This window comes from Eubalaena glacialis, chromosome 11 (assembly GCF_028564815.1).
Source record: "Eubalaena glacialis isolate mEubGla1 chromosome 11, mEubGla1.1.hap2.+ XY, whole genome shotgun sequence".
Taxonomy (NCBI): Eukaryota; Metazoa; Chordata; class Mammalia; order Artiodactyla; family Balaenidae; genus Eubalaena; species Eubalaena glacialis.
The window spans coordinates 6,577,635-6,592,792 of record NC_083726.1 but is presented as its reverse complement, the minus strand read 5'-3'; the positions used below and the strand labels follow the sequence as shown (position 1 = coordinate 6,592,792).

General features: G+C 52.6%; 1 protein-coding gene across 4 annotated transcripts in view; it reads right to left on the bottom strand.

The window, feature by feature from the left end:
* PACSIN2 (protein kinase C and casein kinase substrate in neurons 2) overlaps window positions 1-15,158 on the bottom strand; it is a 133,813-nt gene that overhangs the window by 11,342 nt on the left and 107,313 nt on the right. For all 4 annotated transcript variants that reach the window (XM_061204239.1, XM_061204238.1, XM_061204241.1 and 1 more), the window contains 5 exons: window positions 11,919-12,075; window positions 9,663-9,898; window positions 7,303-7,458; window positions 3,165-3,340; window positions 986-1,106 (listed from right to left, as the gene is read on the bottom strand). In XM_061204239.1, coding sequence (XP_061060222.1) covers window positions 986-1,106; window positions 3,165-3,340; window positions 7,303-7,458; window positions 9,663-9,898; window positions 11,919-12,075 — 846 coding nt within the window. The remainder of the gene's footprint in view (window positions 1-985; window positions 1,107-3,164; window positions 3,341-7,302; window positions 7,459-9,662; window positions 9,899-11,918; window positions 12,076-15,158) is intronic.

Sequence of the window (15,158 nt, the reverse complement as noted above, 5' to 3'; positions counted from 1 at the left end):
CCCAGCCACCAAGAAGATCGGGGCTGTTGTCATCCCTGTTTTACACATGGGAAAACTGAGTCACAGAAAAGGGCAGATGACTTGCTCAGCATCCCACAGCTAGTAAGTGCTGAGGCAGGATCTGAGTGCAGCCTGGGCTCCAGCCGCTACCGAGTCAGCGGGGCCAGGTGGTTGGAGCCCAAGGCAGAGGGGGCTGCCTCCAGCATCCTCCCCGGGGGAGGCAGCAGCCATGGCCCTGTGCGGCCCTTCCCAGCCCCTGCTTCGCCACGAGGTGGGGAGAATCCTTTCCCTCAGAGAACAGGGTGGTGGGACTTGTGGCCACTGCCTTCTCTGCTATCAGCAGGAGGCCAGGTGGGGCCTGGGGACCCAATTCTAGGGTTGGAAGAGTCTTGAGATCCCCAGGCCCTCGAATTTTGCATGTAAAGATACTGGACAGCTTGGACCCATGAAAATGGGAAAAGAAGAAAGTTAATCCTACACCAAAGCTGGTTGAATTTATATAAGAAGATAAGGAAAAGCCCTCATGTGAAGGGTAAGAACAGCTACACACTGAGACCATGCTCACCTCTCGTCCTGGACCAGAGGCTGCTGAGCCGGTGCTCTTGGCCCACCAGGCCTGGAATGCACTGTGGCCACTCCTTCCCTGGCCATCCCGCAGGGCTAAGCAGGGAACTGTGACTCCTGCAACTCCTGGGACTCACCACGAAGGGAATGCCAGATGCTCAACAAGTGACCATCAAAGTTCTCAATTACAAAGAACATAATTGCATCTTCACCAGGGATTCAGAAGGCCCTTTGGTAATCCTGAAGCCCCCCGGAACATTAAACATCCACTTGGTTTCTAGGGTAGCCATGTGTAAAGGCTGCCACATAAACAGGGCACAGGCCAGCTCTGAGTTGGATGGAGAAAGAACAGTGTATGACTCGACCCTGTGGGCCTAGGCCCCTCCCAGGCCAACAGGTCACAGGCAGAGCCTCCTCTCACCTCAAACTGTGGCCAGTTCATGGACATGCCTGGCCCGTGGTTGGCTCTGAACCACCTCAGGTCCTCCACCGCGTCGGCAGCTTTGATGTTCTGCTCCAGGTCTCGGTAAATGTTTTTGTAGCTAAATCAGAGAGACAGAGAAGCGTGACTCTTTTCGAAGGAAGGGAAGGCCAGCCCTCAGCCTCGCCCAGGGCCTGCCCAGAGCTGGCGCCATGGTCTGCAGCCGCACGAGAGTCGACTTCACAGGGCAGATCAGACCCCTGCCCTGGCTCAGCTGGACGGTCATCTGGCCGTGATGCACACAGAATGGGGCAAACAACAACCATGGCGTGGAAGCCACAGCTTCAGCTTCTGACAAATCAAACCAGGTGGCAACAACCTGGCTGTGCTCTGTGTCAGATAATACAAAAGGTGCTGGCATCTGGGCTACATGGGCCACCAATCTGTGTGGTCCCATTTAACCAGGTCCAGAATTGAGTGTCAGAAAGCTCCCCCTCATCCCTTCAAAAAAGCAGGAAGGTTTACACTCAGCTGTGCAAAAACAGTAAACGAAGATTGGCCAGTGCTGTGGTGGCTGCAGACCCCACGAGCCACCTGGGGGGACTCCTGCTTCTGCTTGACCGCTAAGAGCAGCTCGCCTCCCTAGGAAGCTGACCGTGTCAGACAGGAGTGTGACCTCTGCGGGTCCTGGTGTTTTCACTTCTAGTCTGTATGGTTAGCAAGTCAGTTACCCTCTCTGGGCCTGGCCTCAGTGTCTTCCTTCACTGAGTGTGCATGATGCCACCTGTTATGGGGTGAACTGTGTCTTCCAAAAAAGATAATGTTGGAGTCCTAGGCCCCAGTACCACGGAATGGGACCTTATTGGGAAATAGGATCTTTACAGAGGTCATCTGTAAATTAAAAAACCACCTTTTTATAAAAAGGGGGAAATTTGGGTACAGAGACAGAGGGAAGACAATGTGAAGACACAGAAGACGGCCATGTGACTGGAGTGATGCGTCTCGTCTACAAGTCAAGGAAGGCCAAGGATTGACCCCAAACACCAAAAGCTGGAAGAGGCAAGGAAGAGTCCTCCCCTAGAGCAGAGCCGTCAGAGGGAGTGAGGCCCCGCTGACACCTTGATTTCAGAAGCTCAAGAGAAGAAATTTCTGTTGTTCTAGGCTGCCCAGGTTTTGGTATTTCATTATGGCAGCCCTAGAACACTACTACACCATCTCCTCCCCAGGGTGGCTTGGAGGACTAAGGGAAGCAAGGCACATCAACCGAGGACAAGCCCTCGCACGACGGGAGTTACTCCACCCGCAGAAGAGCCTGGCAGCCCCAGCCCTGCCCCAGCCAGCGGTGCAGCCTTGGGCAAGTCCCTTAACCACGCCAGCCTGCTCCCTCATCAGCAAGATGGGGAATACTGCCCCTCCTTCATAGACACTCATAAGGACCCATTAGTTGTTGCCAGAGGAGCTGAACAATAATTGTTGCTTTTGACGTTTCTCCTATTAGAAGGAGACAAAAGGAATGTAATTTCCTATTCACGACAAGCTTTAACTTGTGAGTCATTTCTAAATGGCTCTGCTATGTGGATGACAGAAGTCTAGGTCCAGGGTTAGCACGGGCCTCTGCCCCGACGAAGGTGTCATGGGACCAAAGACAAGGAAAGTACGGAAGGAATATCACAGCCTCGGCGTCTCCGTTCAGAACCGAGTCTCTGAGGGTCTGTGCTGCCCGAGGCCCAGAACCACTGGAAGTCAAGGAACAAGCTGGCAGCCAGCTGCTCTGGATTGAAAGGACCTCGTAAAGGTCCTCAAAGAAAGGCCATCCTGGGGGCAGGCTGTGCCAGCCCCGGAACTGCTCGACTCGCTCCCGGGTTGATTTCAAATGTGCAACTGTGGCGGGTCCGAGCCGCGGCCCTCCCTTCCTGCCCAGACGCAGAGGACTGCACCCAGAGCTGGCAGAGAGTGGCAGGCGGCTATCCGACTCAGGCCAGCGAGCAGCTGTCCCAGGCAGCAGGACACTGCATGGCCGCAGGCAGGCTCGGCCAAAGGGCCCTCCCTGGGCAGGGGAACTTAAGACCTTCTGACAAGCACTGCCACCCCAAGGCTGGAGAGCAGCAACCGATCTTTATTCCAAAGCAACTTTCCGCTGACTTCCCTGGGATGTGCTTTTCAGCTAAGGGACACTTACCTGGCCACGTTCGACAGGTCTAGGTGCTTCTGAACCTCCAGCAGAACCTCCCGGAAGAAGCGCAGGCGCTTCTCCTCAAACTGCTGGCACTGCTCAAACACCTGCTCCATGCCCTCCATGTACTGCGGCGTGCCCTGGCCCAGCTCCTTCAGGGACTTCTCGTACTTCTCTTTGGTCTACGAGAAAGTCCAGGCACACGAGTTGAAGACTAACTTCCACTCAGCCTGCTTCCCTCTGACCGAGAGCGAGCGAGCCCGGCTCTGCACTGCCCTATCCATCGCCCGGCCCTTGTCCCCCTCCACCACTTCTGAACCCATCGGCATCTAGACTACTCCTCAGGCGACCCCGCGTCCAAGAAGCACCCGATCTATTTCTTTTGCCCCGCAAGCTCCTGCCCAGAGGACTCACACCCCACCTCTGCTCCTGAGGGGCAGCCACCCAATCTGGCTGTGAAACAGCCCTCCGCACTCCACACGCCAGGCCCCCCAGGCTCATCTTGGATGCTCTCCCCACCACCAATGTCGCCCTTGGGGAAAGCTGCTCCGTCCCCCAGCCGCCCCAGATTCCAAAACCCAAAGAGCACAAGCTCCAGAGTCTGACAGAATTCCAAGTTCAAGTCCCAGCCCCTCCACTTCTGAAATGCAAATCACACTCCTGGCATCTGCCAGGGCTCTCAGCTGGAGTAAGACCCAAACAGGTAGCCACTGGGGAAGAGGCGGTCACTTGGAGCCCAGTGTGCGTGGCCTCGAGCCCCACGTCACTCGCCCGTGTCCTCTCTCCCACAGGGAAGGGCTGAGCCTCGGATCTTGCCCACAGCAGCAGTGGCTCGACAGTTACCTTAAAGGCAAGATCACAGGGCTCCGAGCGCCAGACAGACCCGTGGCCAAAGCCTGTGCCGCTCGTTTTCTGGGAGCTTCGTTTTCCTTCTCAGAAAACGGAGTACTTCTACTTCACAGTATCCTGATACTCAAATGAGGTGACAGACAAGGACACCAAGCGGCACCAAGGCATTCAAAAGGGTCCTAGTCCCCTTTCCTCCAGCCCAAGACATCCCCAACACGGCTGTTCCTCCCCAGACTGTCCTCAAGAAGGGGTTTTACCAGAAAGAAAATATGAATATAGGTATGCCCTATTCTCAAGGGTGTCTAGGGACAGTGTGTCATGCCTTTAGCCTAAGAGCCATGGCTAAAGTTAGCACGTTTACCTCGCAGGGATGTGCCCGGGGTCAGTAAACCCATGCAGTCTTCCCTGCACCCCACATGGTTTTTTTTTTTTGTTTTTTGTTTTTAATATTTATTTATTTATTTGGCCGCATCGGGTCTTAATTGCGGCCCATGGGATGGATCTTTCTTGCGGCATGCGGGATCTTTTTAGCTGTGGCATGCGGGATCTTTTTTTAGTTGTGGCATGCGGGATCTTTTTAGTTGCGGCATGGGGGATCTTTTAGTTGCAGAATGCGGGATCTTTAGTTGTGGCCTGTGGGATCTAGTTCGCTGACCAGGGATTAAACCCGAGCCCCCTGTATTGGGAGCGCAGAGTCTTAGCCACTGGACCACCAGAGAAGTCCCCCCACCCCGACATGGTTTTGATAGTTGGTGGGACCATCAAAGTGATGGTAGCCTCCTAGGGTAAAGTTAGGGATGGCAGGGCTGGGGCCGCTCATTTATCACAAGCCTTTTCCACTATCAAGACCCTGAAAAATGGGGGTTGATCACGGATGGGTGGGCTGGTCACCTAGGAACTTTGCTTTTCTGTTCCTGACGACAGCGTGGGGCCTTCTGAGGAAGGAATGAACCCTCCCTGAGCTTTTGCGGGACCCCGTGCTTTTAAGACCAAGCCCTGGCCTCAGGGCCCGGCCCCTGCCGCCTCTAGAGCAGCTTCTCTGCTCCCATTTGGGATCCAAGTCCACTCGCCACTTCCCCTGCTCCTCTCCCAGACGACTTTCTCTGACTCATACCCTGGAAGACTCCCCTTTATGCTCCAAAGAGACCCTCTTCTTGAAGCCTTCCCCAACCTCCAGAGAGCAGGCCTGCCCACCCCCGGAGCCCCCACCTCTGCCCCTCACCCCTCGCCTGCTATCTTTGGTTCCTTGTTCTCTTCTAAGCCTCCTGCCTTGGCTGGGCTTGGGTCCTCTGTGACCCCAGAAAAAGGTCATCCCTGCCAGAGTTTGGGCATCCCCAGCAGGAGCAGGGCTCCACAGCTGCTCTGGTTATTCATCATCATCAACTGCCCGTGCCTATACGTGCGAGGCCCCTCGCAGCAGCTCGAGCTCAGAGGCCCAGAGACAAGCAGCTGTGGGTTCAAACACTATAGTGGTGCCATCAGAGTGACACAGAGCAACCACTTCTTGGGCTCCTTCACCATTCGGTAACCTCCCAGGACCCCTGGTGGTGGTGGTGGGGCTTCACCCGGCCTGTGCTCACAAGCAGCCCCGTCCCAGCACAGGCCAGGTAGAGAGCACGGTCATCGGTCATCGGTCATCGCCATTCGGGGAACTGCTAGCACAGAGAAAGTTCCCAATAAATACTCACGGGGTGAAATGAGAGGCAGTCCCCCCCACCCCGGGACTGCGATGCTCAGCACGGAAGGTGAGAGGCCCCTCCCGATGGTGCTGCGAGATGTAGGCGCTGCCTGGCCCACACGCAACACAGAGGACGTGTGCAGCCGGTTAGTGCTGGTTCTTAGAAACTGCTGAGAAGGGCAGCGGGAGTGAGCTGCCCTCCTCTCCAGGCCGGCTCTCCGCCTACAAGGACCATCGCGCCCCGAGGTCACTGGCCAGACCACAGGGGCAGGGAGGGAACTCTCTACAAAGCGCCCTGGTCATCCTGACACGTGCCTTACGTCTGACCTCAGGCCCTGGGTTTGTTGTGCCAGCGTATCAGTTTGGCGGAGTCTGTGCTGGGTGGTTGTAAAACATGAAAGGCACGCACCACTCTCTCTTTCACACACACACACCTGGGTATGGAGATGCCTCATCTCTCCTCTAGGCACTTTCCTGGGCACCCGATTCCCTGTGTACCTGATGAAGGCAGCCCCTAGAGTCCCCCCAGCCTGTGTTCCTTGAGTCCAGGTGCCCCCCACATTCAGCAGGTGGTCCCAGGTTCCTCACCTGATCCCACGGAGGAGGCCCCCAGGCTGCTCCACAACCCCCGATTCCTGGCTCAGGCCCAGTCTTAGAGACAGGCGCGGGCGTGGAGGGATTCTCCCCGAGGGATTCTGACACTCGCTCTGAGCAACGAACTCCCCTCCCCCACCCTCCTTGCTGTGTGAGGAGCACTGGAGAGGGCACGGGCTCTCCCACGCTCACATCACTGCGTGGCACCTGACTGAACCTCTCCAAGGTTCCTCCGTTTCCTACGTCACAAAACAGAGATGACACCACCTAATTCCCTGGGGCTCAGCGATGCTCATCTGAGGCCCGAAAAGGTGGGCAGGTCGTAACACATCAGCTCGGGACTCCTGCTTCCCCTTTCGGGGTCACGACGTATTCCTGAAGCGCACCTCCTCTCTAACGTCACCTTTTTCTCCAAATCCAGGCTGGGACTCTCTTCCGTGAACACTGCAGCAGGGCAGGCCCTTGACAGGGGCAGCCTCCGGCCGCCCAGCCCTTAGAACAGAGCAAAGGAGGAGGGTGGGGCTGGGGGCCAAGCTGGGAGCCAAGGGCACAGGCCCAGAGCCTTGCTCACGTCGGCCCGCCCCTCCCAGGCTCTCGAACCTTCTCCCGGTGGCTCCCTGCCGCAACGCCCCAAGCGCCTCACTTTGCCTGCATTGCAAGGCCGCCGGCCGTCTGGTCCTCATAACCCTCCGAACCAGCTCGCCCATCAGCTCCCCGCTGTTGACATCCACAACTCGTGTCCTGCACAAGCTCTTCCCTCCCGCTGCCCCACTGCCCTGGCCCCCGCGCACAGGAGTCACCCGTTGCCCCTGCCTAACCAGAACTCGGTTCTGCCCTGGTCCTGAGGTGGGCACTAATGGCTGTGGTAAGGTAAGGCGTGACCCTGAGGGCAGGAATGTGTTTCATTGATGCAGCCGTCTGTCCGAGCATCCGACCAAGCAGCGACGAAGGTACACTGCGTGCCAGACACATGAACGGGTGAGGCGTGTGCTCTCAATATGTAAAGAGAAGTGCACGATTTACCTTAAGAACGTCTTGCTTGCTTTTTTCTACTTTGTCTTGCAATTTCTTAAGCTGTTCAGGGTTGAGGGATGGATCCGCTTTGCTGTTGGTTTCTCGTGATATTGCCAGCTTCTCCTCTTTGCACGCTGTGTGGTAGGCTTTCTTTGCTGCTTCTACCTACAGGGAGAATGAGTTCCTGAACACCACGTTTAAAGTTCAAAATCCTCGCTAGAGGTTACACAGACTGTGGGAAGTGCTTGCGCTCTCAAGAGGAGAGGAAAGAGCAGGTACAAAGCTGTATGTTCAGTATAATTACAACAAGTAAAACAGAGTTCATTCATTCACCAACTATTGGCGGAGCGCCTGCTTTGCTGTCAGGAAACATGTAGGCAGTAGGGGTACAGTGCCAGTCAAAAACCTGGGCTCTCATGGAGCTTACTGTCTAGCTGGGAGAGGCAACCCCAAGAAACAGTTCAAGTACAGAGTAAATTAGAAGGTGGCAAATGCCAAGGAGGAGAATAAAGCAGGGAGGAGAGGCAGGTGCAGTGGGTGGGTCTGGGCTGGTCGAGCAGTCCATGGAACGGTTAGAGAAAACCACGCACACACATGGAGCGAGAACGTGACGGAGGTGTGGGTCTGAGGCAAGAGCCGGCAGGCAGGCAGCTGGAAACCTAACGCAAGAGGAGAGTAATGCTGGGAGGCAGGGTTATGGGCACATTCCACACACACACACACACGTGTATATATAGATATGAATGTGTGTGTATGTGTGTGTATATATGTAATTTAATAGACACTTCTTACTTGAGCCAAAGTCACAGATTTCATTCTAGAGAAGAAAGATGAGTTTGTAACCACTGCCTCATGAGGGGGATAGTGTCATTACAAATGGAACCAGAGACAAGAAGGAAGGGAAAGGAGACGTGGCAAAAGCCAAGGCACAGAGCACAGAAGGAAAGCCTGTTGTTACAACCTGAAGACGGAGGTCTGTTCCGGGTGATTCTGAGAAGGAGGAAGGCGGTGCAGCTCCTGAGAAAAGCCAGTGGCGGGAGTGGGGTTGGAAGGAAGTGGCATGTCTACCCTGAGCCCGGGCGGACCAGGCTGCAGGTCCTCACGTGCTGAAGGCTGGGGGGTAGGTATGACAGCCTCCAGCAAGCCAAGGCTGGGTGAGACTCAATGGTTTCCATTTGCTACTTTTACAAAAATGAGTATCAGTATCATTGCAAATTTGAGAGAAAAACCCATACAAGAGAAAGAACAACTTAAAATTATCCTTTTTACTAGTCCAAATGGACTTTTAAGTCTCTGTAATAGACAATTTCCCAGGGTTGGGGGAGGCATTGTTAGTGGTTAAGAGCTGGGGTTTTCCATCTAGGATATTAATTACTAGCTCCTGAGTGCTACCAAGAGCTCTTCTAAAACTGTGCTATTCAAAATGTAGTCCTTAGACCAGTGGGCGTGGCATCACTTGGGAGATTATTAGAACTGAGCATTAATAGGCCCCGTTTCTCTGTTTTGTTTTTTTTTTTTTTTGGCGGTGCCACGTGGCATGCGTGATCTTAGTTCCCCGACCAGGGATCGAACCCAGGTCCTCGTCAATGAAAGCACGGAGTCCTAACCACTGGACCACCAGGGAAGTCCCATAGGCCCCACTTCGGACCTACTGAATCATTATATCTGGAGGTGGGGCCTGGGAATCTGGGTTTTAGCAAGCTTGCTTAAATTTAAGAAGCACTATTCTGCAATAGTTTAACCTCAGATAACCTTTGGCAACTGTGGATTTAATTTTTTTTTAACTTTTTTTTTTGAAGTATAGTTGATTTACAATGTTGTTCCAATCTCTGCTGTACAGCAAAGTGACTCAGTTTTACACAGATATACGTTATTTTTTTAATATTCTTTTCCATTATGGTTCACCCCAGGAGACTGGATATAGTTCCCTCTGCTATACAGTAGGACCTTGGTGTTTATCCATTCTAAATGTAATAGTTTGCATCAATTTAATATTCTTGATAGACCAGAAGGTTCATGACATGGAGTTATTGGGAAAAAAAAAAAAAAAGAGAGAGAGAGAGAGAGTTTGGGTTTTGAGTTCTACGCCCTGTGTGTGGTTTTCATCCTGTTTCCAAGACTGGGAAATGGGTTGATAAGGATTATGTAAAGGAAGCACATAAGGCACTCAGCGTCTTGAACATGGGTAAACGTTAGGCACCACAGGCTCCCGGCCTGAGCGCGGGCCTTTGTCTACCAACTGCAGCATTCTGTGCCTAAAGCTGAGGCAGGAACCCTTGGGAGTGCAGCAGGGGGCGCTGCAGGTGGGAGGCCTGGCCAGCGAGAAGCAGGTTGCAGGGGCCAGGCAGGGGCCTGCAGGAGGGATGCACCTCTTTCAGCTTCTTGGCCCAGGGCTTCTGTGCCTTCCGAAAGCCATCTTCGGCTTCTTTGGTCTCCTTAAAGCCTCCCATCATTTGCTTGTGAAAGGCCTCCTTCTGCCAGTTCTTGATCTTCTCGAAGTCCTCATTCATCAGCGAGGCCTTCACCTCCAGGTGCAGCTCGCTCACCTTCTCTGCCTCGGACATGACGGCCACCCAGGCCTTCTCCACCGTCCCGTACTGAGGCCCTGGCACAGGAGAGAAGGTGGTGGGTTACTCGGCACTGCGGGGCCCAGACAGGCCCTGGGGGAGGGGATTTCCTCTATTAACCTCCCTCAGCTGTTGGGATGGGGTTTTAGGCCGGCAGCTGCCCGGTGGGGAGGTTTCCTTTTGGTTGTTTCAGATATTTTTCTCTCAGTGCCGTTCCTTTTTCAGTTCCTGGGATGAAGAAAAGAATAAGGAACTGAAGCTGGATCTGTTCTTTTGTTAGGGAAACTGGGGGATTACACACATTTCCTTTCTGTAAAGTCATTGAGCTCTTGAAAAACTCAAGTTTCTTCATCTTGGAAGTTTTGACTTGCTTAAGGTTGGCTAGAGAAGGAGGGCCTTCTGAAATGAGCTGACCTCTCTGCCAGGCCACTCTGAGCCCACCCGCGCGCGTGGGGTCCTGCTGGCCCCCTGGCTCCCCCTCCACTGGACCACAAGTTCTCCCAAGGCCCATTCATTCCATGCAGAGCAGGACCCTGGGAACTGCTTGTCGAATGAAGGACTGTCTCCTCAGCAGAATGGAAGCCCTGTCCTGGGGAAGGAGAGGAGGAGACAGGAACCTACTCTGGCCCAGACAGAATTCTCTAGATAGCAGTGTGGGGTTGCCTGGGTCACCCCACTCACTGTTCTCAGGAAGAAAACTCCTAACTAATCTGGCCCGTCATTTTGTTGAGGGTGTGGTGTGAGGTGATGGAGGGAGAGACGGGCTATGACAGAAGCTGAGGATGGAAATGGGAAGACCCAGCGCCTGCCCTCAAGGCGCTCCCGGGGGTCAATGACTGTTGGAGCCGGGTAATGACACAGAGAGGCGTGGTGTGTGGGTGAGTGTGTGTGGGTGGGTGAGTGTGTGCGTGTGTGTGTGTGAGTGTGCGCGTGCATGCATGAATAAACGTAGAACATTAGCCCCTCTGAACCTCTAACCCCTCATGTCTACAAAACGAGCAGCTCCCTGTCCTGCCTAGGTCTTGTGGCAGGATCCACAAAGTGAGCGGGCAAGAGTGCTTTATGAACCTCAGGTTCTGAATAAACAGAATGGGCGGCGCTGACAGCTGGATCCTGAGACAGGGGATTCAGGCAGGTGGAAATAAAATAACAACAGCTACCGCTTCCTGAAGTGGCTGGCTCATCCCCAGTCACTCCTCACCCAAGCGTGGCTGCCCCACTCCCTGGCACCCACTCTGTACCATGGCACTGTGCTAAGCTCCACAGAAAACCCGTTTCAGCAACAGGTGAAAGACGGGCAGCTGGTCTAGACCCAACTGAAGTCACCTGGGGGCCCCTCGCCCTAGCCTGGTTTCCCCTGGTCGGCTCCCCTGAGGACAGTCAGTCATGGTAGAAGAGTCTGCCCCAAAACATACCCTGAGAAACCCCCGCTAACCCACTTCTGTCCCAGGATATCCTGTAATCAATCGAGCTCCCCCTCTACTGCTGGGAAGTGCATTCTGAGCACAATCTGTATCCACAGCAGCATTGTCACTAAGCTCTAGAATCTTCTGAGTTTTTGCTAGAGAGGGAGGGGAGGCAAAACCTGCATCATACGACACCTGTAGTTATTCCTGTTAAAATTCAATATTAGAAAGCCTGCCAGATGTCACCATCTAGGCTTATCTGACGTGCTACTTGGCCAAGCTTACAAATAAACAGCCTGAGTGTCAGAAACCACGGTGCTGAGCAGCAAGGCCTTTGACCGGATACGAGCCTACTCAAGTCTGGGCCCTGAAGGAGCCGTTCTTTGTTAACTCGGCAAGCGCAGCACGTCCTCTGGATGACAAGGACTGCCACAGGAGTCTTGGATGCTGTCCGAGGACAGGAGTCCTGTGTCCCCAGGAAAGGGGAGGAAAGCTCATGCAGCCTATGCTGCCGGGTGACGAATCACAGCCCCCCGAAACTGTGAGACAAACTCCTGCCCCGATCTTCCAAGAGAGGAAACTGGCTCAGAAAGGGTCGACGATTTGCCCTGGGCGCCTGGGGCTGAGACGCCCCGAGCGGTGGCCTCCCTACCCTTGTCCACAAGCTGCCTCCAGCGCCGGGCCCACTCGGTGAGCTGCTGCGCATACGCCTTCTCGATGCGCGCCCGCTCGTGCAGGCAGTTCATGAGGTCGCTGCACAGGCGGTGGCCATCCTCAATCCGCTTCACGGTCCGCTTGTAGTTCCCGACCTAGGAAACAGAGCCACGCTGTGAGGCCTGGGGCCGCGGCTGCAGAAACGGCTTCCACGCCAGCCCGGCTCTCGGGTGCTCATGCCCCCCTCCTGTTTCAAAGGCACCCTGCGTTGCTAGATGACCAGCTCCCCGTTTTTATCACTAGCAGAAACACGCAAAACAGTGATTCGGAGCTTCTCAATGTCCATGCGGCCGGCGTCCATGCTCTGACCCGTGGGTCAGGGAGGGAGACACGCCAGAGTGGGAAGGGCTCTGATGGAGGGAAGTGAGGGGCTGAGGGCACCCGGAGGGCATCTCACGCAGCTTCCCAGAGTGGGTTATGTCTAACTAGAAAGATGAAAAACAACAAAAACAGAAAAATAATTTTTTAGTAACTCAGATTAAAATGATTTTATAATTAACATTATAGACTCTTGGCTAAAGGCCTTTTGAGCATTACTGGAATAAGCAGGTTTTCAGGTGCCTACTGCTGAGATGTCATCACATGCTAGATTACTATTACTTCCCAATTAGAGCAACAAACACTATTTCCCACTTTCTGAGCACACGCCAGGCACCACAGTAGGTGTTTTACACCCCAAAAATTGCCACTGCCCTAATGAGTAGGAATAACTGTCCCCATCTTAAGATGAGGAAACCAAGGCTCAGGGAAGCTACACTGTTTTCTAAGATCCCACAGTCGCAGTCCTAGAGGCTGGGCTGCAGCTGAAAGCAGGTTTTCAAATGGTTCCAGGTAGGAGTCTCGATGGCAAAGCTCACACTCTTATCTGCTTTGACGAGAGCCAAGGTGAGGCTTGATTACTTTATCTCACATATGAGAGGAGAGTTAGCTTATCTAAATTATAAATAATAAAAGAGTCATTGAGAAAATATTAGCGGCTAATTTGGAGTGAAAAATCAAAGTGTTCCATATGTTCCATTCATTGACCTGCTGATTAGAAAGGATACCAGGTAGCTGATACTGGAGCACTTGGAGGAAATATGACAGAAAAATGATCAACTGTATTTTCAACCCTTTCCTCCCAACTGTCTTCAAAAACTGTAGTCACCTTTTTGTCAGTTTTTCCGTTTCTAAATGTCTCTGCCTGGCTAATCACTCTCATATTTCATCTCCATTTAGAGTCAATCTGGAAGCTCCTGGAGAACATGGAGGACTAGTTCCCACTTCTACAGAAAAGGTCACAGTCCTCTCTCTGCCACGTAGCCTGTTTAACTCTGACTTATGAACAGTTCCAACTGCCTGAGTCCCTCCCATCTTGTGCTGAGTTAGCCAGGTGAAGAAGAGGCTACACTGGAGTGGCAGGAAGACCTTGCAAAGAGACAGAACACATGGAGATGGGCATCAGGAGGAAAGGGGACTGTGGTCCCTCCAGGAAGGGCTGTCCCTGAGGCCAGAGCTCTGGACAGGTTGAGATGACCCCACTCCCATGGGAACCAGAATCCTGGGGAACCGCGAGGATCCCTGGAAGGCAGGTAGTCTGGGTGGGCTTCTCCAGAGGTCTGGTATGATTTCCAGCAGTCTTGCTGAACTGCACAAACAGCTCTCAGGCCCCACGATCAGTCATCGTTTCCTGCACAGACCCCTCCGGCCCAGGCGTGGCCTGGCTGCTACCCCCAGCAAGGAGAGCAGGTCAGCAGCTCACCAAAACACAGAAGGTGAACCTGAGTTTTCAACTCCATCCTTCAGCGGCCCCTTTTTAGGAAGGAGAAAGCAAGCATTTCACAACCAATTAGAAGTGACATCACATGTTCACTTCCCTTAAAATAGGGCCTTGCTGTCATTTTGAAATTTACAGCAGGATGAAAAAAATAACCAACAAAACACAACTCAGTATTGCTGAGCTGGTGGCAAGAAGAGCTAAGATAATCACAGCTCAACACACACTTGACAGCCAACAGGAAACCACGATGTAGATCTGGTTTTCATCCCACTGTTACCAACAATATTCAAACTGGCAATCAATATTAAAATATGTTGGCTCTCCAGAAACCTGCCCGCCTCTCTGATTTTCAAAACCCTTGTAAAAAGATTTAGGGAAAAGAAAAGGATATTTCTTAACAAGGTACACATTGGTACAGCCCATCAACACATACCATAGATACTGTTATTTATTTATTTATTAATTTAATTTATTTATTTAACATCTTTATTGGAGTATAATTGCTTTACAATGGTGTGTTAGTTTCTGCTTTATAACAAAGTGAATCAGCCATACATATACATATATCCCTATATCCCCTCCCTCTTGTGTCTCCCTTCCACCCTCCCTATCCCACCCCTCTAGGTGGTCACAAAGCACCGAGCTGATCTCCCTGTGCTATGCGGCTGCTTCCTACCAGCTATCTATTCTACATTTGGTAGTGTATATATGTCAGTGCCACTCTCTCACTTCGTCCCAGCTTACCCTTCCCCCTCCCCGTGTCCTCAAGTCCATTCTCTATGTCTGCGTCTTTATTCCTGCCCTGCCTCTAGGTTCTTCAGAACCATTTTTTTTTTTTAGATTCCATATATATATGTGTTAGCATACGGTATTTATTTTTCTCTTTCTGACTTACTTCACTCTGTATGACGGACTCTAGGTCCATCCACCTCACGACAAATAGATACTGTTCATATTTAAATGACAACTCCTGAAATCTGAAAAGCAGCAAGGAATACGAAGGTTGTTCCTGGAAGCATGTGTTTTAGGTTTAAATGCTGGGCCCAAGGGGAAAGGGGAGTGCTCATGACAATAGGCACTGAGATGCTCCAGCAACATCGGCCCTGCTGTACTTTGCTCAATGAAAGGCTACATATGGGCTTGTGACAGACCATCACTTCAGTCCACACACGGGGACATTCATCAGGTTTCACTGCTTCCATCTCCATAAACCACAGAGCAGCAGAGCAATGTGGCTTTCCCACTCCCTGAGCAGGGCGCTGGCGGTCATCCTAAGAGCAGAGCCACTGTTTGTTTCTAAAATAAGACACAATCAACATAAAATAAAAATCACCCTTTACAGGTATAAACTTAGATGAGTTCAGATGAATGTATACTGTGTATAACCATCACCATATCAAGGTACAGAATACTTCTACC